General features: G+C 41.3%; 1 protein-coding gene across 1 annotated transcript in view; it reads left to right on the top strand.

Annotated features, from left to right (window-relative positions):
• Positions 1-25,738, top strand: part of DCC (DCC netrin 1 receptor) — a 635,057-nt gene that overhangs the window by 389,281 nt on the left and 220,038 nt on the right. The window contains exons 6-7 of the mRNA XM_063453897.1: positions 2,539-2,693; positions 22,028-22,148. Of these exons, the coding sequence (XP_063309967.1) occupies positions 2,539-2,693; positions 22,028-22,148 (276 nt within the window). The remainder of the gene's footprint in view (positions 1-2,538; positions 2,694-22,027; positions 22,149-25,738) is intronic.

A 25,738-nucleotide genomic window follows, 5' to 3' on the forward strand; every position in this document is an offset into this window, starting at 1 on the left:
CCTCTTGGCCCCCCCCTATGACAGGGGGAACATGGAGGGGGGCATCTAGGCAGCCCATGGTCACAGGGGTCGTGGCTGTGGCCGGGCCCCCTACAGTGAGGTGCCAGGTCGCAGCTGTGACCCCTGCGACCGTGGTAGGTACGCCACTGATTCCAACACATCACAAGAACCAGCAGCCACATATAACATGTAAGTCACCGTGCTACTGTAGGTTATCCCTACTTTAAAAACAAATAACTAAAATAAAGTGATATAAAACATAATCAAAACTTGTATTAGGGGGAAATAATGCCATCTCTAGGATATTCAACTACTCGACCTACAATTATATGACAGAGGGAGCTCTTTTTAAAGAATTCACAAGAGCGCATCACTTTCTAGGAAGACTTGTATTTTCCATGTGCTGTGTTCTCAGTGTTAGTATGTTATTTGCCGTTATCAAGCCTGATTTCCATTAATACTATTTAATATCTTATAGAATCACTACTGGGAGCTGAAGTTTAATAACAGAGCTGACTGGTAGATATGCTGTCAATGAAATGTATGGCACTAAATGTAATTAGTATATGAAATATGTCATCCAGTGAGCTGGAATGTCTGTGCATTAGTTTTCTATAACCCATCTGTCACGAACGCACCCTACTTCAAGAGTGTGCTTGACGTAGTTGTGGTGGTGAAAGGGTTAAAGTTCACTATTTATCTGCACTAGACTGGACATAATGTAAAAAATTCCCCTTAACACCACCCACACTTAACCATAATATTATAAATATTACTATTTTAACGCTGCCGCCACCAAGACAATTTATAAACGGGGTGCCTTGGTCCCCCAGATAACTTAATAATAAAAACCCACCAAATTGACCTTAGCACAATATTTAAGCAACTGCAAAACACTAATTTGTCTGGTAAAGAATCACATTACATAAAGAGACTAAGGCAGAACTTAATAAAGGAATATTTATTATAAGCAAAAAATAGTCACAGTGCTTACAAAAAATAGATGATAAACAAATTATTTACGCCAACAGATAAAAACAAAGGGATAAAATAACAAAAGTCCTAAATACTTACTCCTTAGGTTTTCAAAGTAAAGCTTCTGCCCAGAGGGTCTCTGGCAAGGAAGATGGTGACTCACTCAAAATTAGATTTTGGCCCCAAGCAAGTACAATACACATCTTAGTATTATTGGATATATACCTTGTGGATTAGCAAGCCTGGCCCAAATGTGGTGATAAGGCATGGTAACACAATAAGTGACCACACCCTTGTGTTCCAGGCCAACATCAATCCAAATAGAAACTTTTTCTTCTATCTCCTCTACAGAAATAATAATTGCATCTATGAATGTGTTACAATTTTTCCATTCCATAGATATGTCACACTTCTTACTTTCGACCCAATATAGCAGACATCACAATTCCGCCCAACGGCGTAAATTATGCAACTCATGTTTAGGCTAGATTAGAAGACTGTGCTTGTCCCATTCTAAATATAATATAAATTAGGCTTAATTATTATTCTGTGGTTAAGTATTAATATTTATTTTGGATATGATACTAAGTCAGTTAGTTTACATTGGAACTAGACATCCAGTCATCTCAAGTGTAGAATTTCACACCCTGCAGAGCCTTTGATTAATCAAAGGAGCAATCCATGTTGTAAACCATCTGCCCCTTTCACATTCCAGTACAATTTACATTACCCCTTCTATCATCTGACCTCTACCAAGTGGCCAATTCATATATGCACTACACAAATTACAATAAATGACAATATTCTATAGTGCAACAATGAATTATGCACCCTTGCTGTGACACCATCCTCTGCATCCTCAAATGGCAGAATCCCACTATGGTAGAATTCCATAATGGTAGGATTCCATAATTGTAGAATTCCATAATGGTATAATTCCATAAAAGTAGCCATTAGCATTGCAGCAGTTATGCAGTAATTGTAGCATAACACAGTTAGATTTGTATAAGCTTTATTTGTATGCTAATGACAAGGACGCAGTCCTAATGCCTAGTGACTTCTTGTGACTGTATTCTGACAAAATAATAATTTACTATTAAATAAAAGTCCTCATCACTCCAAAAGTTCTATCTATTATGCATGTCACTTTGTTACAGTTTTATAAATGATTAACCAAGAGGATTCACATGTACAGTAAACAATTGACAATTAAATTGCAAAATGTCAAACAAATTAGAGTTAGGAAAAAAAAAGCAAACTCACGTACTACTCAATTTCTTTATCAGCCTGTCTATTTTAACAAAACTTTACAGATTTCTAAATAAACTCTTAAACTCAGTATATATATATGCCAGTAGGATGGATTGCTTGGCTGTAGCAAAGGACTGTAAGATTAGGAGAAACCTCCATACAATGCATGGCCTAAGAGTTATTAGTTCTTTCTTTTTTATTTCCTTCATATGAAACGCATGGCACGGTATTGTTAAATTGCTATAATGAAGACAAATTATGCAGATATTTCAATGTAGTATTCCTAAACTTTTTTCTCATTCTTGGCTTTAGTTCCCCCACGATTTCTGAATCACCCTGCAAACCTCTACGCCTATGAGAGTATGGATATCGAATTTGAATGTGATGTATCTGGAAAGCCACCACCTACTGTGAAATGGATTAAGAATGGAGAAGTGGTCATTCCTAGTGACTACTTTCAAATTGTGGTAAATATAATTCAGATATTTTTTTTATCAGATGATCTACATTGAAAAAAGTAGTTTAACTCAGGGTTCATGATGTAACAATTAAGTGATACAGCTAGCTATGTGATGGCACACATGTCTAGACCATGTGCATCAGGAGAACGTGAACATCCTTTCTCAACTTGGACAATCAACAACTGAATAACCGATGTGTAAAAAACAGGCTTTAAAGACACTATATCACAATGGTTTGTACCATTCACTGTGGCAAGATTGCTCCAATTGATATATTCTGCAATAAGGTCTTTATGGGCCAGAATATAAAAGTTACATGAAAACCAATTTGTCCTTTAGGGTTTCTGCTGACCAGATATAGTCATAAGAGCAGTTTAGCTTTTTTAATTTGCTGACTTAACTTTTGCCAACCCATGTACACAGGTTCCAATAGAGGAAATTGCCTTCGATGAATTGCCAACTTGGATTTTTTCCCTTAGTTATCTATTTAAATTGATGTTTCATGAATCAGTTGCCATGACATTGCCATTCAAACTTCTTTTAGTGGATCACCTGAATATTTTTGATCTTTCCATAAGCAAAATATTTGACCTATTTCAGGATGTCTTTGATGAGCAATAGCTTTCGGATCCACGTTAATATCCTTTATAGAAAATTAAAGAAAGACTATAGTTAAAAATACAAATGTTCATTAGTAACTCTATAGTGTGCTGGTAGCCATTTAGGTTAGCGGCCTCACCAGTACAGAGTATAAAAGGTAGTTTACTTACTTTTTCTCCCTTACAGCACCAGTCCTTGTGCTGCTGTCCCACCTCCTTGGCTGAGAACTCCAATGTTTTCACTTGCAGGGTTAAAATGGGGGGCACATGGAACTATGACTCCTTCCTTGAGATGAAATGGTCTCGATACCCATAGTGTCCCTTTGACAAAACAGACATTGCAACTATCATTACCCTCAGAAACTTATCTAAAGTTAGAGAAGAAATACAAATCCATTAGTAATTGACTTTTTTATAAGTCATGTTAGGTATATATTACACTTAATCATTAATTCTCATAGGCAGTCTAATGTCTATTCACATCAAGTCATGCATACTCTACTTATGTATAATGCTGAAATATAAATATAACACTTAGTTTGTGCATGCAACTGATGAACTTGGGAAGTAAGTCCCTTATTTGTGGAGAATTCAAAGAATAGGCTCAAACAATTCTATAATGTATTAAAGGAAACCTCCTGTCGATAAAGTTAGGGTCAATTTATAAGTGTTTGATAACGGTTAAACATTAAATACTCGTTTTCATATTAGGTGAAGAGGGAAAGCTTTGTGAATAACAATCTGACCTCGTTACCATCTTTGATAGCTAATCATCATCTGCCTGTCGAGATGAAAGCTGAAAAGTGATGAAAAAAATGTATCATTTATGAGGAAACCTACATGGAATTATTAATAGGAATTCTTGCCACATTTACATTTGAGTAACCTTATATCTCTGCACGAGTAAAAGCTTTATATACGAGTGTTCTCTTTACAATGAAAATACAAAATAAAATACAAATATTATACAGGAATACAAACAAAAAGACTCTCAGGGTTATTTACTAAATTGAGTATTCAACTGTAAGATGAAAATAGCCAAACTGGAAAAATTCTCCAATTCAGACATGATTTCAATTCTGCTATTATTGCTTTAAATGTTACATTCAATTTGAATTCAAACTGTAGTAAATAACACTGTGTGTTTCTGTGCAAGGAAAGAGTTCTTCAGTTAGATTGCACAAACACTTCTTTTGGAGAAGGAAACAAAATAGGAAAACATGCAACTTATGATGTGCATATTGCTTTTAAAACTAGAATTTGAACAACTAGGAGATGTCCGGAGGTTTTATACCCTAGGACAGGGGTGCCTAAAAGGTTGATCCCCAGATGTTTTGAAACTACAACTTCCATGAGGTTTACCTTTTGGGCACAAATGTCCAAGAAGCAGACATATCCTGAGTTTTCTCTATATTTTTTCCGGGGGTTAACACCTAGGCTTTATTATTTGTTATTGTAACGGATCGCCTGGCATCCCGACTGAGTACCTCCGTTAATGGATGCTCCTAGTGCTTCCTGAGGACTCCAAGCACTCTGGCAGACACCACAATCACCGAATCCGAGAAACCTTTTAAATTCTCCCAAGCATATGAATGCTGTAGACCATTGAATAGGAACCATACGAATAGGCTTGTACTCCTAGCAGTCAACTAGAACAGCATGCAATAAATCCTCCCCCCCAATAATGAGACGACACATCACTTTGAGGGTAAAACAGGAACTCTGGACTGGCTCATCCAGCCTGGCTTTTATTTCCAACTCACACATACAGGCCACACCCAGGGGGAGGCATAAAAGAACCAATGACATAGATGTTACCTCCCACACATCCCCTCCCCTTAGTGTGACACATAATCCCATTATGCATACAGTGTAAAATATACTTTTACACAACTTTCATAACTTTAAAACCATACATCACATTCACATAAAAATACATATCCACAATCAATCCATTCAGGGGAACAACATATTAAAGAATGGCATGAATCCGACCAGGGGTTCAAAAGTTACTAAAAGTATCTTTTGTTCCTTTCTGGCTGGCAGAAAAACATCCCCACAATGCACCCTGGTTTCCTCCCTTCTGCCCTGGAGTTAATTGGAGAAGTAATCCAATTACCCAGGACTAAAGGCAGACTCCATTAACCACATGGTTGCAAAACAACATAAAACACTTTAAAATACATAAAGTCACATTTACACATAACACACAGACATTTCACCTATCCCCAGATAGCTGGGATCTGCACGCACAAAACTACCGAATAGCACGCAGATCCTACTCACACAGTACAATTGCCATGGAGCTAAAGTCTTTCCCATAGTCTTTCATTATATGAATAGGCTCCATGGTATGGCTATCTGGGGTATCACATTCCCATAAAGTCTGGTCCATAGTCCAAAGGCAAGAGGCGGGCAATCAGCCCCCTCCAAGGACACGTGGCGAGGTCGGTTTCGCCACACTTCTCCCCTTTACCCCCCAGACTAACAGGGTACTTGACCTCCTGCCGGTCAGTGCCCTTGTTAGTCCAGCAGCCCACCCACAAGACAGAAACAGCAGAGCAGCCCACCCACAATAAACAGTTACTACACCTGGGTGAGGGAGAATCTTGTCCAGCTTCAGGTGCCTCACCACGGCTGTGTGGGGGACTGGTAGGCTGCCTTGGTAGGTTGCTGAGGGGGCAGAGACCAGCGGTACTCTGTCCTGTTGCCAGCACTACCACGGGAGTAGTCTGGTTGGAGCCTGGTTGCTGGAGACCGACTGTCTCCCCTTTAAATACACCGCTCTGCTGCTGGAGACCGACTGTCTCCCCTTGAGTTACACCGCTCTGCTGCTGGAGACCGACTGTCTCCCCTTGAGTTACACAGCTCTGCTGCTGGAGACCGACTGTCTCCCCTTTAGTTACACAGCTCTGCTGCTGGAGACAGACTGTCTCCCCTTTAAATACACCGCTCTGCTGCTGGAGACCGACTGTCTCCCCTTTAAATACACGGCTCTGCTGCTGGAGACCGACTGTCTCCCCTTGAGTTACACAACTCTGCTGCTGGAGACCGACTGTCTCCCCTTTAGTTACACAGCTCTGCTGCTGGAGACAGACTGTCTCCCCTTTGGCTAAACAGCCCTGTTGTGGGGGGGCAGGACCGACCGTCCCTACCCCCTGTGCTGGAAGTGCAGAGACCACGGTCCCATCTGCACAGGTGTGGGGCTTACAGTCTCCCCCTGGTACATTAAGCTGCCGCTGGGTAGAGGTGGTAACCAGCTCCTCTCCCATTAGAACACTCTGCCGCTGGGGAATGGAGACTGGGCTCTCTATTCCCTGTACATTAATGATCCGCCGCTGGGGAGAGGTGGTAACAATCTCCTCTCCCATGCATACTTCCCGTCTCTGCGGAGGGAGACCGACTGTCTCTCCTCCCAGCACAGAGTCCTGCTGTGGGGGAAAGGGGGATGGGCTCTCTATTCCCTGCTGGATACTCTGCCGCTGGGGAATGGAGACCGGGCTCCCAATTCCCAACAAATCACACTGCCACTGGGGAGGGAGGACGGCTCCTTCAGCTCCCTGTAACTTGGGCGCAGAGACCACGGTCCCATCTGCGCTGGTGTGGGGCTTACGGTCTCCCCTTGGTGGGTTAGGCTGCCGCTGGAGAGAGGGTGTAACAAGCTCCTCTCTCTGAACTGTAACCTGCCGCTGGGGATCTGGGCCGACTGCCCAGCATCCCTGTAGGGCCAGTAGAGAGACCTCGATCCCATCTCCACCTGCCATCTGTGGGTCTCTCCAGGACCAGTCTATGAGGTCTGGTTCTGCTTGTCGGGTAGGTTGGAGCTGCACGAAGCTGAGCAGGTGTTGGTAGTCCTGCTCCAGCTCCCACTCCCTTGTTACCAGGTGGGTCATGTCTTTGCTCACCTCGCATTCGTCAGCCCAGACATACATGCCCATCCGGTAGTCGTAGATGTCCCAAAACCTAGACCCCTCCATGCTGCCAAGATCAATGTCGTCCTCCAAGGCATCCCATAATAAACCCGGGCCATCATAATCATCCCCCTCCGGTAAGTCGTGCTCGGCCATCCAGGGGGTAAGTCGAATGGTATGCCACCAGAGGGCCTGGTATGCGTTGTCTAGCCAGATCTCTCGCCATACCAGGGTCTCTAGTCTTGTCACCCACTCATCCAGGGGCTGCTCTCCCAATAGATACATGCGCATCGCCACACGCTTCTGTAGCCGCTGCTCATCACTGGGGAGACTCTCACCTCGCCGCCACTGGGCGTCTTCCAGGGCATCATACCAGACTTCCTTTCTGTCTGCATCCCTGTAGTCCGCGGCCGCCTCCTCCTCCTCATCATGGAACGCTGTCCAAAAACTAGCTGATTCCATTCTGCTGTAGCCAGGGGCGCTGTACGGATACTAGCGTTGCCCTCAATTTGTAATTCCAAACGTTACCAGTGTCTCTGAGCTGCTTCTCCTCGCACTAGGACGCCATCCCACCGCTTGCCACCAATGTAACGGATCGCCTGGCACCCCGACTGAGTACCTCCGTTAATGGATGCTCCTAGTGCTTCCTGAGGACTCCAAGCACTCTGGCAGACACCACAATCACCGAATCTGAGAAACCTTTTAAATTCTCCCAAGCATATGAATGCTGTAGACCATTGAATAGGAACCATACGAATAGGCTTGTACTCCTAGCAGTCAACTGGAACAGCATGCAATAAATCCTCCCCCCCAATAATGAGACGACACATCACTTTGAGGGTAAAACAGGAACTCTGGACTGGCTCATCCAGCCTGGCTTTTATTTCCAACTCACACATACAGGCCACACCCAGGGGGAGGCATAAAAGAACCAATGACATAGATGTTACCTCCCACACATCCCCTCCCCTTAGTGTGACACATAATCCCATTATGCATACAGTGTAAAATATACTTTTACACAACTTTCATAACTTTAAAACCATACATCACATTCACATAAAAATACATATCCACAATCAATCCATTCAGGGGAACAACATATTAAAGAATGGCATGAATCCGACCAGGGGTTCAAAAGTTACTAAAAGTATCTTTTGTTCCTTTCTGGCTGGCAGAAAAACATCCCCACAATGCACCCTGGTTTCCTCCCTTCTGCCCTGGAGTTAATTGGAGAAGTAATCCAATTACCCAGGACTAAAGGCAGACTCCATTAACCACATGGTTGCAAAACAACATAAAACACTTTAAAATACATAAAGTCACATTTACACATAACACACAGACATTTCACCTATCCCCAGATAGCTGGGATCTGCACGCACAAAACTACCGAATAGCACGCAGATCCTACTCACACAGTACAATTGCCATGGAGCTAAAGTCTTTCCCATAGTCTTTCATTATATGAATAGGCTCCATGGTATGGCTATCTGGGGTATCACATTCCCATAAAGTCTGGTCCATAGTCCAAAGGCAAGAGGCGGGCAATCAGCCCCCTCCAAGGACACGTGGCGAGGTCGGTTTCGCCACAGTTATTTTGTGGTAGGAGAGTGTCAAGCTTACCCTTACTATATATATATATATACGTAGCAGAAATGATCACACTCCAAGGACTTTGTAGAGATTTTCAAATAAAATTTTATATCCTGATGAAAGTTCCATGTGGGAGCTGAAACGTTGACTTTTTAAATGGATTGAATAAAAGTTACATTTTATTGAAAATTGGAGTGTGGTCATTTCTGCTATGTCTACATGATCCTTGCCAGACCGGCACCGGCCACCACAGGATTACACCTCTATATATATATATATACACACAAAGAAATGATCAGTCTATAATGGTAGGTGTATTTTAACAGTGAGAGACAGAATAACAAAACAAAAATCCAGAAAAATGCATGTCAAAAATGTTATAAATTGATTTGCATGTCAATGAGTGAAATACGTATTTGATCCCCTATCAATCAGCAAGATTTCTGGCTCCCAGGTGTCTTTTATACAAGTAACAAGCTGAGATTAAGATCACTCTCTTAAAGGGAGTGCTCCTAATCTCAACTAATTACCTGTATAAAAGACACCTGTCCACAGAAACAATCAATCAATCAGATTCCAAACTCTCCACCATGTCCAAAACCAAAGAGCTGGCCGAGGATGTCAGGGACAAGATTGTAGACCTACACAAGGCTGGAATGGGCTACAAGACCATCGCCAAGCAGCTTGGTGAGAAGGTGACAACAGTTGGTGTGATTATTCGCAAATGGAACAAACATAAAATAACTGTCAGTCTCCCTTGGTCCCTTGGTGCTCCATGCAAGATATAACTGTGTAGAGTTTCAATGATCATGAAAATGGTGAGGAATCAGCCAAGAACTACATGGGAGGATCTTGTTAATGATCTCAAGGCAGCTGGGACCATAGTCACCATGAAAACAATTGGTAACACACTACGCCGTGAAGGTCTGAAATCCTGCAGCGTCCGCAAAGTCCCCCTGCTCAAGAAAGCAGATGTACAGGCCCGTCTGACGTTTGCCAATGAACATCTGAATGATTCAGATGAGAACTGGGTGAAAGTGTTGTGGTCAGATGAGACCAAAATTGAGCTCTTTGGCATTAACTCAACTTGTGTTTGGAGGAAGAAGAATGCTGCCTATGACCCCAAGCACACCATCCCCACCATCAAACATGGAGGTGGAAACATAATGCTTTGGGGTGTTTTTTTGCCAAAGGGACAGGACAACTGTACCGCATCAAAGGGACGATGGACAGAGCCATGTACCGTCAAATCTTGGGTGAGAACCTCCTTCTCTCAGCCAGCGCATTGAAAATGGGTCATGGATGGGTATTTAAGCATAACAACGACCCAAAACACACAGCCAAGGCAAATAAGGAGTGGCTCAAGAAGAAGCACATTAAGGTCCTGGAGTGCCCTAGCCAGTCTCCAGACATTAAACCCATAGAAAATCTGTGGAGGAAACTGAATGTTTGAGTTGCCAAACGCCAGCCTCGAAACTTTAATGACTTGGATAGGATCTGTGGGACAAAATCCTTCCTGAGATGTGTGCAAACCTGGAGGCCAGCTACAAGAAACGTCTGACCTCTTTGATTGCCAACAAGGGTTTTGCCATTAAGTACTAAGTCGAAGGGGTCAAATACTTTTTTCACTCATTGACATGCAAATCCATTTATAACTTTTTTGACATGTGTTTTTCTGTATTTTTTTTGTTATTTTGTCTCTCACTGTTAAAATACGCCTAATATTAAAATTATAGACTGATAATTTCTGTCAGTGGGCAAACGTCCAAATTCAGCAGGGGACCAAATGCTTTTTTCCCTCACTGCATATATATAGAAAAAATAATTATGGTGCACTTAGACTTCTAAAAATTAATAACTAAGAAGGCTACTATAAAACGCCTATCTAAGAGAATAAGTATGGGGATTTAGTTCCACCATATGGCCATATGATGTTAAGCCCACCACTGCTTCAAAGTACCTCAATGTCAGTGGGTCCTACGCTAATTACAAAATGTGGGAGACAAATTAAATAGTACTGGTGCTAAAAACAAGCTACAGTGTATTAAATTAATTTCTTTGTAAGAGCAAAGTGAGTATACAAATAAAAAGTGATAAAAGCAATTAAAAACAGTGTAACAACTAAACAATTAAAGTGTTGGTGCTTAAATGAGTATACTCACATTTGCAGATAATATCTGTGCTGCATGTAGAAAATAATAAAAGTGACATGACTATAAACCTACTCCTATTTATACACACACCTGTGGCCACCTCTAAAGAGGCCTCAGAAGCTGGGGGGCCTGGGCGGGGTGCTTAACCCCAAAGGAATCTGGTCTGGATTCCAAATATGCTTGCACAAAGAAGAGATTGGGGGCACACCCGAGAGATGTATTATGCAGGAAAGGTGCTGCCACAGTGGCCAAAATACATATATATAGTAAGGGTAAGCTTGAAACTCTCCTACCACAAATTTTTTTTATATATATATATATATATATATATATATATATGTTAAAAGGCCTGAACTTGTGGAGGCCTGAATTTGTGGGAGGAGTAAGTCCCCTACTTAAACTCCCAGCCCCTACTCACCTCTGCTGTTCAGCTGATTGTTTTGTCCCCATGGCAACCAGCACTTCCTGTCCAGCTTCCCTCCAGAATTTTTTCCTGTTTCCAGCAGTCAGACGTCCTGACCAGTCCTCCGTCCGTTTGAGGCCTTCCACTCGGTTCCCGGTCAAGGTACCCGGTTTCCGGTCACGAGACCGGCACGTTCACGTAAGTTAGGCGTAAGAAATAGCGCCCCGCTATTTCCCGCCGTTCGGGCCTAAAAACGTAGGGGTAGGCTCCCTCTATCATATTCGTACAAATACACGCTTTTTTAACCGATTTCAGTGTTCACGCCAAAACAGACAAACGCTCGGCACTTTATCACTGATTTTATATATTAGTACGGAAACTACCGAATCTATTATTTATATACACAGTAATATTATTACGGGCATTCTCTTATTTCCGTTTGGTCACCCAGGACCAATCTATTTCGTACAATTAAAACGCAAACACCTTGCTCTAAATCCATATTCGGCTAGTTCTTATTCAAATAGGCTACAGTATGCACTAAGTTCTATTTCACAAATTCTACTTTTCTTTACGTATATTCCCTGTTTGGTCTTATTTCTACTGATACCTTTTTTGTCAGTTTGGGGATATAATTAGCTTGTTTAAAAATCTGCCTTGTGATTTTCTTTCTATGTTAACCAGTTAATTTGTTTTACTACTTTTTAAAATATCCACATCTATCATAAACGTACGGTTTCTATACACTGTGGCAGGATGGCCAGGCTCGTCACAATAAACTTCAAATGCAACAGTCAGGATAAAATAGTACTGCAGTTTATTGTCACTTTCCACAATATATACAAGGTTGTGCTCTCCCACAAAATAAAACACAAAGAAAATAAATCCTACTCCAACTTGGAGACTTACTAAACAACAGTGTTACTAACTATCCAACTGGCCAGCTAATCTGGTTCCCAGTTTTAAACAAAATGAAATACAGCACTTTTAGCAGGTTTCACACAGTACCCTTGTCTCAGGCTTAACTACCTCCTCTCTCCCAGCTGTTAGACTCTCTGATGTCTTCAGAGGCTAACCTTTTAAAACCCTAGTGCTGGTTAATTACATTCACCTGGTATATAACATTCAAGGGGTGACTCCCACCAATTAACCCCATCATGCTGGGAATAGAGAGCACTCCAATCTATTACTAACATAGAAAGCCTCTCTGACCTTGCCACAACACATATTTACCTATTAAACACTTCATTTTGTCACATATACTAATAAATACTGTTTATAAACACAATATCCGGCACATAAACGTCTGTACTATTCATTTTCCATATAATCACGCTGTCACATATTTTTGGCTTTACAGACTGCATCGGTTTCTCGCTTTTTCTGCACTAAAGTTGTTTATTTCAAGGTCTTTTATTACAGGAACAGGTATTGTATTTTATCACTTTGCATTATAAAGCCATAGGCCTTAAATGTTTACATATTGGGTTGTATTACTTACCTTCACACCTGTCGTTAACTATGGAATTTTTCTTTGGTTAACCCTTAGCTCCAGTATTATTCTAGGCTTCCCCCGGTTCTACACAGTTAAACCGTTTCGCATAATGTAATTTCTTTACGTCAAACCAAGGTATAGTTCACAACTCGTTTGTTACTACACCTCATATAAAACCTATCACGGTCTCAAGTTCATTACTACTTTTCCACAGGCTTACGCCCACGGTACGTTAATTCTTTACTATTATTTCTACTCAGACTTACGGTCATACAGCCATCAGGCTCCAGAAAACACCAAAACCTGACCCGGTACTCAGCCATACCTTCAGGTACTTTCGTCTATACCCAAATACGTCCAATCGTCACCCCAAGGCCTCATCCAGCCTTCTCACAAATATCTATTTCAGCCCAGTCACACACTTAAACCTTCCAGATCCCTCAATGCAGGATCTCACGTTGCGCCCCTAACAAACAACCTACTCCCAATTCAAATCATACGCCACCACGATACGCATAAATACGTCAACATCTGTCTTAAAGCCTCAGGACTCTTCCTCAAGGACAGCATAAGACGAGGCTTACCACACTTATTACCACCAGAAGGTTCCAGATACCATTCGCAAGAAGTCAAGGTTAGTATCTACACAACATTCCAGTCCTCTCACCTTATCCTTAAATATACAATCGAACTGGCTACAGGGTCTAGGCTAATGCCTTAGCGCACCCTATCAGAAAACCCGTCCCAGCGAGGCCTTCCATCCCCCCCCACCTCAACATGGAGGTACGGCCCCACGCCCAAATCATAGTTACAAGCCTCGCATGCCCTACTACAGGGCGCTAGTCAGGGCCTCACCTGTCACGGCCACACTTTTTGATTTCTCTCTACTGTCACCGAGAGGCCAACATCCCGCCACCACGTCTGTGGCAACTACGTCATAAGCCAAATCATAGGTAGAGCCTCTCACCGCCACTTGGCATTAGCAGGGCCTCACCTATCCAAACATTCAACAGTTAAGTTTTTCGCTTTGGCATCTAGCATTACAGTCCAGTTCTTCCATATACACCACCCCACATACCCCGCCTACTTACCTTACGCCCCTTCTAATATATCTTTCACATAATCATTCCTTTTAGAATGTCCCAAGAACCTATTCCAACTAAAGAATTGACAGAAGAAACTCCATTCACGCCTACCAGACCCGGGTCTCCAGGCGAATCACTCACTCTTTCAACCCCCACGTCCTTGAGAGCATGGACTATTCCCAAAATTACAGCCGAGCTTAGGCTCAGGGGTGTGCCCTTTCCAGCCACAGCTAGGAAGGCTGAACTTTATAGGCTACTTACTCACCAAGCCCAGGCCAGGGACTAGCTCTCAAGGACAACCACCAAGCAACAGCACGGCCACCCAGGATACCCTGGCAGAGATCTTGGCCAATCTACAGACCCTCAATAGCAGGCTATCTAAGGTGGAAAGCGCCATCTCCTCCCCAGGTACTACCACGGTAGTCCCAGTCGCTTTCACGGCTGTACCTACTATACCAACATGCCCTCCTATACTCCCCCCTCCAGCACCGGGCACAGCCATTACACCATTTGAGTCACCAGCACACTCCGTCCCTGACTCTATCAGGAAAGAGATCCTAGACGGGAAGGATGTGTGTCTGGTGTCCTTGCTCATAGCCTCACAGGATGTACTTGAGAACAAGGCATTCAATTACGGTGATATCTCTGTGGTGCTCAAGACAAGGGATCCCAGGCTTAATCATCTGGTGGATTATCTCACCACAGGGTTCCCTAAAGGGTTTCTCACGGGTATTGTAGCCATTCCCCCAGGTACACTAGAATGCCCTAATCTCCAGTCAGCACGTTTAGACTCAGTCTCCATAGACACTCTCATTGCCTCTGAAATCACCATCGGTTTCATGATCGGCCCCTTCACCTCTTCACCATTTTCCTCCTGGCGCACTAACCCCATTGGTATTGCTATTCACAAATATTCTAATAAAAAACGTCTAATTATTGATTTATCGGCACCGCACTCCTCTTTTTCCAAGCATAAACGCACTCATTCCAGCAGACGAATTCTCACTTCAGTACGTAACCATCGACGACGCCATACAGTCCATCATATCATCTGGTAATCGACCCTGGCTTAGCAAAACGGACATCACAAACGCGTTTAAATTACTACCCATGCACCCCTCACTCTGGCACTTACACGGTGTTAAATGGCGAGGGAAATATTACTTCTCTACTCGACTCACTTTCGGTTCTCGAAGCAGACCCAAACTGTTCGACATTTTCACAGAGTCACTATGCTGGCTGCTTCTGAACGTCACCAGGTGTCACTCCGTTATCCACTACCTCAACGACTTTTTACTAATAGAGCCAGGGTCACCTTCACCCACAGCAATCAGAAGCACTACTGCACTATTTTCCACACTTGGAGTCCCTTTGTCCCCAGCCAAAACTATAGGCCCAACAACTAAATTGACCTTTCTGGGGATAGAACTGGACTCGGTTAACCTCAGAGCTAGCCTCCCCCACGACAAACTGTCACGTTTGAGAGGGGAGATGACTTGTTCCTGCGGAATGATGTTTGCACTAGAAAAGAACTTCAGTCCCTTCTCGGATCCCTGAACTTTTCGATGCGCTTCATTCCGCAGGGAAGGTCTTTCATATCCAGACTCCTTTGCCTGCTGCACGGAGTTCCGGACTCTGGCACAGTTTCTTTGGACCCCCACGCCAAGGCTGACTTAGCTATATGGGGGAAGTTTTTGAAGGACTGGAATGGAATCTCCATGTTTATTCCCCCTCTCTCCACCTCTTCACCCATCATCCACACAGACGCAGCAGCCAATACCGGTTTTGCAGCCATTTTCGGGAACCACTGGTTCAGGGGCCATTGGCCCACTTGCCAGGATTCGGAGAGACCTCAGCACTATTTGAAATTTATCCCATTGTGGCGGCCGCACACACCTGGGGTCATCTCTGGTCTGGCAAGGCAGTCAAATGCTACTCTGATAACTCGGCAGCTTGCGAAATCGTGAACAAAGGGCGATCATCTTCCCTGACCATCATGCGGCTGATTCGCAAGCTGACCTGGTTGGCAGCATCCGGCCAGTTTCACTTAGTTTGTTTTCACATCCCGGGTATTCACAACACGCCCGCTGACGCTCTTTCTCGTTCTCAATTTCAGGCATTTTCTCAGGCACTCCCAACGGCTCACCTACAACCATCCAGGACACCACGGTTCCACAATCTAATCCTGGATTAAGCACACTCTTGAACCACGCTAGAACACTCACCAAGCATTATCACCAAACACGGCTATCACTTACAATAGGGCTCTTAATATATTTAATAAATTCACTGCAGAGTTCGGTTTACAAGGTGACTTCTCTATTCAAACCATGGTGGCTTTTGCCTCTTTTTGCCACCTACACCTTAAACTATCTCACAACACCATTAAACTATATCTCACGGGGGTCCAGCACCACAGCCTCACCTTTTTCCCTAACAACACGCCCTTCCTGTCTTCATACCCTGTCAAAAAGGTTTTGAAAGGAATATCAAAGGTTTCACCTCCACTCTCTACCATTAGATTACCTATAGATGGGCCTATCTTCAGGTCACTTAGCAATCTCCTTGACACAGCCCCATTCGAGATCAGCACAAATACGGTGATCAAATCTGCTTTATATCTCGCTTTCTACGGTTTTCTCAGACCTAGAGAGTTCACCGTAATTTGTCAAGGAGATACAAAGCTAAGTCTTAAAATATCACACCTCACTAAAATAGAGGATCACTACCAACTTTCGATCCCTACAACTAAAACCAACCGGTCACTACACCCTACTATAATTCTTCTCTTCCCTACTGATAATGCCTGGTGTCCGGTAAAAGTACTAGACCACCTACGGTCAACTCTGCAAGGTCACCTACCGGACTCTCCGCTCTTAATACTACAAGGGCACCCGTTAACCACAGCAAAATTGATGGTTCATATCAGAATTCTGTTATCTAAGCTCGGACACAACCCGACTGCATTCTCTGGGCACTCCTTCCGTATAGGAGCCGCCTCTGCAGCCTCTAGCACTAACACACCGGTCCATATCATCAAGAGACTGGGGCGGTGGAAATCCTCCATATATACTGCATATATTCCACAGCCGGAGAAAGAGCTTCGCCAAGCTTTCAGGAACTTGGTTTTGTAAAAAATGCAATAAAGTGTGTATTTCTCGAATTTATCTTTTTGCCCTCTTATTTACAGGCCCACTCGTACGTTGGTTTCGGCACACCACAACCAACTTTGCTCACAGTTACTATCCATTACGTATTTAAATTCCGAGCACAAGTTAAAAGGCCTGAACTTGTGGAGGCCTGAATTTGTGGGAGGAGTAAGTCCCCTACTTAAACTCCCAGCCCCTACTCACCTCTGCCGTTCAGCTGATTGTTCCCACCCACCTACACCCTGTTATAATTACATTCTCCTTGGTGGGCCCTCTTATTTACAGGCCCACTCGTACGTTGGTTTCGGCACACCACAACCAACTTTGCTCACAGTTACTATCCATTACGTATTTAAATTCCGAGCACAAATATATATATATATATATATATATATATATATGAAGGGTGTACTCAGATGTCTTCTTAGGTGTCAGTAGTTTTAATGTTGCATAAATTACAAAATTGTGAATGATCGACATTTGAACCCTATGGGTTGTTTCTTATGCAACATTAAAACTACTGACAAATAAAGAAGACCTTTGAATGCATCCTTTATTCATTATATATATATATATATATATATATACAAAAAAAAAAAAATATATATATATATATATACTGAACAAAATTATAAATGCAACACTTTTGTTTTTGCCCCATTTTCATATGCTGAAATCGAAGATATAAGACATTTTCTATGTATACAAAAGGCCTTTCTCTCAAATATTGTTCACAAATGTGTCTAAATCTGTTTTAGTGAGCATTTCTCCTTTGCCGAGATAATCCATCCATCTCACAGGTGTGGCATATCAAGATGCTGATTAGACAGCATGATTATTGCACAGGTGTGCCTTAGGCGGGCAACAATAAAAGGCCACTCTAAAATGTGCAGTTTTACTGTATTGGGGGGTGACCAGTCAGTATCTGGTGTGACCACCATTTTCCTCACGCAGGGCAACACATCTCGTTCGCATAGAGTTGATCAGGTTGTTGATTGTGGCCTGTGGAATGTTGGTCCATTCCTCTTCAATGGCTGTGCGAAGTTGCTGGATATTGGCAGGACCTCGAACATGCTGTCATATACGCCGATCTAGAGCATCTCAAACATGCTCAATAGGTGACATGTCCGGTGAGTATGCTGGCCATGCAAGAACAGCTTCCAGAAATTGTGTACAGATCCTTGCAACATGGGGCCATGCATTATAATGCTGCAACATGAGGCAATGGTCGTGGATGAATAACACAACAATGGGCCTCAGGATCTCGTCACGGTATATCTGTGCATTCAAAATGCCATCAATAAAATGCACCTGTTTTCATCATCCATAACATGCGCCGGCCCATACCATAACCCCACCGCCACCATGGGCCACTTGATCCACAATGTTGACATCAGCAAACCGCTCACCCACATGACGCCATTCACGCTGTCTGCCATCTGCCCTGTACAGTGAAAACCGGGATTCATCCGTGAAGAGAATACCTCTCCAAAGTGCCAGACGCCATTGAATGTGAGCATTTGCCCACTCAAGTCAGTTGCAACGGCGAACTGCAGTAAGGTCGAGACCCCGATGAGGACGACGAGCATGCAGATGAACTTCCCTGAGACTGTTTCTGACAGTTTGTGCAGAAATTCTTTGGTTATGCAAATCGATTGTTGCAGTAGCTGTCTGGGTGGCTGGTCTCATGCAATCTTGGAGATGAAGATGCTGGATGTGGAGGTCCTGAGCTGGTGTGGTTACGCTCCCTCAAAACGTGCGACATCTGTGGCATTGTGCTGTGTGATAAAACTACACATTTTAGGGTGGTCTTTTATTGTGGCCAGCATAAGGCACACCTGTGCAATAATCATGCTGTCTAATCAGCATCTTGATATGCCACACCTGTGAGGTGGATGGATTATCTTGGCAAAGGAGAAGTGCTCACTAACACAGATTTAGACAGATTTGTGATCAATATTTGAGAGAAATAGGCCTTTTGTGCACATAGAAAAAGTCTTAGATCTTTGAGTTTAACTCATGAAAAATGGGGGCAAAAACAAAAGTGTTCTGTTTATAATTTTGTTCGGTGTATATATATATACTCATACATCAATCATAAATACACCTACATATGTTTCTTTTCATTTGATCTTTTTTTTCTTTTGATGAAACCATTCTTGGAAAGGGTTTAGGTATTTAATCATAGCACACACTTGTATCACAGGCATTTATTTCAAAGGTCTGCCCATCAGCAAAATATTTTCTATTAGACTTTCTCACCAGAGATTTTTCCCACTGGTACTATTGCACTCTGAGAGCCTAAAATGCTGCTCTGAACTGTTGACAAGTTCATATCTCACATCGCTTGCAGACACGATTTCTATTCGCGATGTAACAAGGAACAGACAAGAAATATTACCCTTCAAAGTCTTTCATAGCCAGATGTGTTTATTGAAGTAGTGGATTTCTGGGAAATGTTATGCAAACGTGGCAATCTTCATATTGTATCTGCAGCTTTCCTAATTATACTGTTTGTGCAATGTGCGGTTTTAACGGTTTACTCTCGTTAACTGACATTGGGTGTAATCCAATGTACCAACCTCTAATTTCATTTTTTTTTTTAATTTACCTCATACTGGTGAATCTCATTAAGGATCAAAGACATTGAACATCAATGGATTTTCTTCTAATTCACCCTCTAACTTACTGCTGTCAAAATTAGAGTATATATACTGGAGGGCTATGTGTATAAAATAGATACAGAGGTTAAAGATAACAAAAAGACATGACATTGTGTGCACATGGCCAGGCTATACAACTGCACTGTGAACACTGTAATGAATGTTTATCAAGTAACAGTTCTGAAAATGAATGGTTAACTTCCATCATTATTTTAATCATATTTATTAAAGTGTTCTAAAAGGGATCTAAAAAAAGAAAGTTTTTTTTTGTCATGTTGCCATCCATTGCAGAAATATTCAATAGACTTGTGCATTCAGTTTTAGATTAATTGGAATTCATCCAAAGTTTGGGTGATAAGAAATTCCTCCAAATTCTGTAATCTCAAAGGATTGAAAGAAAAACAATCAAAAAACTAAACAAAAAAAAAACGAGGTATGAATGAGCCATTTTGTTTGTTTTAGGAATTTGGGTTCTGTCCATTGTTCCAAAAGAAAGATGATGAAAAAAAACAAAAGTAAAAAAAAATCTTCCAGATTTAATAAATGGAGCCAAATATTCATCAAATTTTAGACATAAACGTGTTTGCAAATCTTTGATATAGTCTCCACCTTGTCCTCTAGGATTCTGTGGGAACGGGTCTATTTACTAAGATTGTGTAGAGGTACTCAATGCTTTACTGACAACACTGTTTCTATAGTGAACTAATTTCCCCCAATTCTGAGTTAGAATGTACATGACATATATAGGGAACATAAAAACAGACGTCTGCTGGCATGCTTGTGGTATTTTCTCTTTTGATAGAAATACCTGTTGTACTGAAGGTGGGCATGTTTATATATAATAAATGCTTTTAAAAAGTTTAATTACCTCAATGATAAATGTATTAGATTTCAAAGATTTAGGCATCATTTCTATAATATAATTTGGGATGTCACATTAGTGCATAGATAGACGAGATGAGTCCAAATGTTTTTTTTAAGCAAATTATCTCATAACACAGCTCCAAGTCAAGGCGAGTGTATAGTCACTGTGTCAGGGTGGCAGTCCGAAGACCGGGACCCCTGTGCCTGATGTGGAGACGAGCGGAGTCTTCAGCATGGTAGTGGACACGTAGGGCCTGGTGCAGGGTAACCACACGCCCTCTGGTGTTGAGCACCAGCGTTTGTGCGGCCACATACCAAGACCCTGTAGCAGCTTAGTGGAAGCCAGAGCAGACATATGCTGAGATGTATCCAGTACTAGAAACAAGATAAGGCTAGGATAGACACCAAACAAGAAAACAAGACAAAACTAGTAGAACCCAGAACCAGAGAAGGACAGAAAGCTAAACCCAGAACATGTACACAATACATAAGGGAACATTAACTAAACAAGGGCAGGACAGGACTGTACATGGACTGGGATTACAAAAAAAAGTCAAGATATATTAGGCAAAACAAGAGGAGACATAACTAAGCACTAATAAGAAAAGTATGGGGATTTTGTTACATTATATGATCATACATTGCATAAGCCTGCCACAACGCCAATGTACCCCATATACGCAGGTCCCACACTGCCTAATGTTCACTAAAAGAACCACACTAGACCAATAGTACTTACCTGCAAGAAAGGGCAGAAGTCTTGAGCAGCTGCCTGCAGGAACAATGAAACAAAAGGGAATGATGGAAAACAAATGGGTGTGTCAACATAAAACAAACATTTAAAGGAAACCTGGAGACTGGGAATCCCAGGGACAGATTACAGAAATGAACCCAGAAATCCCAGCAATAAAGAAAACCAGACATAGACTAGAAAACCAGAAAACCAAACAAGAATAGCAAAAGGAGTACTGGATACCAGAAGCCATGGTCAGACATCATTATTATTATTATTATTATTATTATTATTGCAATTTATATAGCGCCAACAGATTCCGTAGCGCTTTACAATATTATGAGAAGGGATTTAACTATAGATAGGACAATTACAAATAAACTTACAGGAACAATAGGTTGAAGAGGACCCTGCTCGATCGAGCTTACATTCTATAGGAGGTGGGTGTAAAACACATTAGAACAGAGCAGAGCAGATCCTGACACACTGGAGGGACAGGAGATTAATTTGCATAAAATAAGAATCTTTCACACCTTACACACCTTAACACGTGGATACATATTGATTATTTATCAAAGGCAATTAAAACAAGCTGCATCTGTTTTTATTTTATTTAACAAATTCCTTTGTGTTTTTGCTTTTATTTTTATTTATTCACATTAACATTTCTATCAATTTTGTTTTGTTAGGGTGGGAGCAATCTACGGATTTTAGGACTTGTAAAGTCTGATGAAGGGTATTATCAATGCGTTGCGGAAAATGAGGCCGGGAATGTCCAAACCTATGCACAGTTGCTTATTCCTCAACCTGGTGAGTAGCACTTAATTAAAGCAAATTCTTTAAAAACCAAATACCGCAATGCTTAAGTGATGGACCACCCCACATAAACATCCAAGTGTGAGTGCAGCGCTTCAAAAATCTAGTTCACACTTACCCCTCAATGGATATGGGGTAATTAGTTCTCATTAACATGAAAGAGAAGCAAAAACAATAAAATACATAGTGCAGAAGGGCACTAATTTGTGTACGTTCAGAGCCATATCGTCGAAAAGGCTCAAAACACTGTAAACATATATACGCCACAAGTTTACTTTCATGCAATTTTATACATTTTATTGCACTATGTATTTTATTGTTTTTGCTTCTCTTTCATGTTAATGAGAAATAATTACACAAAGTTTTAAACGCAACACTTGTTTTTGCCCCCATTTTTCATGATCTGAACTCAAAGATCTAAGACTATTTCTCTCAAATACTGTTCACAAATCTGTCTAAATCTGTGTTAGTGAGCACTTCTCCTTTGCCAAGATAAACTGTCAACCTCACAGGTGTGCATATAAAGATGCTGATTACACAGCATGATTATTGCACAGGTATGCCTTATGCTGGCCACAATAAAAGGCCTCTCTAAAATGTGCAGTTGTACTGTATTGGGGGAATCTGGAGGGTCAGAAAACCTGTCAGTACCTGGTGTGACCACCATTTGCCTCACGCAGTGCACACTTCTACTTTGCATAGACTTGATCAGGTTGTTGATTGTGGCCTGTGGAATGTTGGTCCACTCCTCTTCAATGGCTGTGCGAAGTTGCTGGATATTGGCAGGGCTTGGAACACGCTGTCGTATACGCCGATCCAGAGCATCCCAAACACGCTCAATGGGTGACATGTCCAGTGAGTATGCTGGCCATGCAAGAACTGGGATGTTTTCAGCTTCCAGGAATTGTGTACAGATCCTTGCAACATGGGGCCGTGCATTTTCATGCTTCAACACGAGGTGATGGTCGTGGATAAATGGCACAACAATGGGCCTCAGGATCTCGTCACGGTATCTCTGTGCATTCAAAATGCCATCAATAAAATGCACCTGTATTCGTCATCCATAACATGCGCCTGCCCATACTATAACCCCACCACCACCATGGGCCACTCGATCCACAACATTGACATCAGCAAACCGCTCACCCCCACGACGCCAAACTTGCTGTCTGCCATCTGCCCTGTACAGTGAAAACTGGGATTCATCTGTTAAGAGAGCACCTCTCCAAAGTGCCAGATGCCATCGACTGTGATCATTTGCCCACAGCTCATGAAAAATGGGGGCAAAAACTAAAGTGTTGCGTTTATAATTTTCTTCGGTGTACTTTGCAGATAAAATTCTACTTATTTTGAGTTTAGGGGGAGTTTGCTGAATGTATTTCTTAGCTAGGGAGGTGGGGTAATTCACAAAATACTGAGGTAAGCAGACAACAGACAACATTTAGGTTAATGTAGCCAAAATGAGAAACAAAATTCAAGTCAATAACATTCAGTGATTACATCCCTTAATGTTACATTTTAAAAATGTCCCTTCTATAAAGCAAATCACATTTAATTGTAGGACTATTTAATGTATATTATGTCTTCAGTCTAGATGTACATGTTTAGGCCAATTATTCATCAGATTGAAATTTACTGCCAATCTAAGTATCTTCCATCAGTCTGAGACTAGTGTGACATACAATTCAACCTAGCTTTGAGGTCTGGAAATTGAGAACCAGTGGGTTGTATGTTCCCAAATATAATTATTTGCCATTTTATTGTTTTTATTCATTTATTAATCTATGTTTTAAAGCAGGGGTGCCCAAAAGGTAGTTCCCTACATGTTCAGAACTACAACTCCCATGATTCTTTGCAGGCCTTTAGAATGCTTTAGCATTACAAGCATCATGGAAGTTGTAATTTTAAAACATCTGGGATCTACCTTTTGGACACACCCCTATTTTGAAGTATTTACCTTTTTTCTAATGTCAGTTAAATTTGTAAAATATATATTTATTGACTTAAAAAATATATACAGGTATGTGTATAAACTGTAAATGTGTATACTTAGATAGATACAAAAGAAAGAAGTAAAGATAGATAGATGATAGATAAATAGATAGATAGATAGATGATAGGGAGATAGATAGATAGATTAATAAATAAAAAAACATCCCGTATTCGCTAAGCGAGAAACTAAATAGAGTTTTGAGATTTATTTTAGGTTTGGCTATTTTGGGTTAAATTTAGCAAACTGACTTGCAACTTATTGTTCAGTGAATAAGCGTTAGAAGGAATTAGTAGCTATAAACAGTGAACTAAAAACTGAATTGCTGAATTTAGGTTTATTAGGGAGTTTAGCATTTTATTTACCTATATTTTGCAGTTGGGTTTTCAATTCATTACAATTTTCTTGTGTGGAGTATAAACTAGTAAGTCTTTGTCATGGTGGAATTTTCTTTGATAATCTGTGTGTCACGAAATGTAATAGAGTAGCAGTTCTTTTCAATCAGAAATGTATCAGAGAGTAGGAACAAACACAGATTCCTTCCTTAACCAATTTGAAACAACAAATACATGATGTATTCAATATTTGAAAGCATTTTAATGCACAGTAAAAAATATGTTAAAATGTAGTTGGGTTGGAAAAAACGTTTACATTATAAACATTAGGTCAAACAAAACAAAATGCAGAACAAAAAAAGGATGTTAAAATATATTTTATGCAGTAACTGCTGCAGTTTTATTTGTGTATGCAAGAGACATTGTTTTCATTCATGGAATTATTGTTTTGCTCTTTAAAAGCTTTCTTAACCATTTGGGAAAAGTAGAAACTCTAGAGAATAAAATGTCTTAATAAAAGTCTGAATAGTCAAACATCGGTATACATGTTGTTATAGTGAAAAGTATAATATAGAGATAGATAATATTTTACACAAACTTCATTTGTTTTGTTAATGGATTTCCCAGTGGAATAAAACTGTTGTCCCACTTCAACCTGCCTTAATCAACCTGCCTGAATGTGGCTTACAATGTGTGTTTGGACTTCACCAACGAAAAAAAAAAAAAAACAATATCAGAATAAGAGACACATTCTATTGATAATAGTGCATATTACCAGCAAAAGTTACAAATAATTGTAGCATAAAATGATCAGAATAGAGTTGCTCCTTAAATGGGAAATTTGTCAACAGTCTAATTGACAACAAACTGTCCACCAAGTAAAATTAAATTAGTAGCAGACTTAAAGGACACTCCAGGCACAAATACAACTTTAACCACTTCACGTCGGCAAATGTGTATACACGATTGTAAGTGTCTGCACCTATACCGTGCAATAGTGTATACACAATGATTTTGCTAAGCTCCCCTGCTCATGCTACAGGTTGCCCTCTAGCTGAGAGCCAACTCGCCACAGTCACCTTTATAAACACACAGGCAGTAACCCTCACACTCACACAATCACCCATCACACATACAACACAGCCACACCTTAAACACAATGTACACAGCAAGTCCACAGGCTGCCCCTCCATACACACAATACACTGTGAGTAGCTCTACACATGCACTCACATAGTTACATAGTAAGAAAGACTGAA

This window comes from Pelobates fuscus, chromosome 5, assembly GCF_036172605.1.
Source record: "Pelobates fuscus isolate aPelFus1 chromosome 5, aPelFus1.pri, whole genome shotgun sequence".
Taxonomy (NCBI): domain Eukaryota; kingdom Metazoa; phylum Chordata; class Amphibia; order Anura; family Pelobatidae; genus Pelobates; species Pelobates fuscus.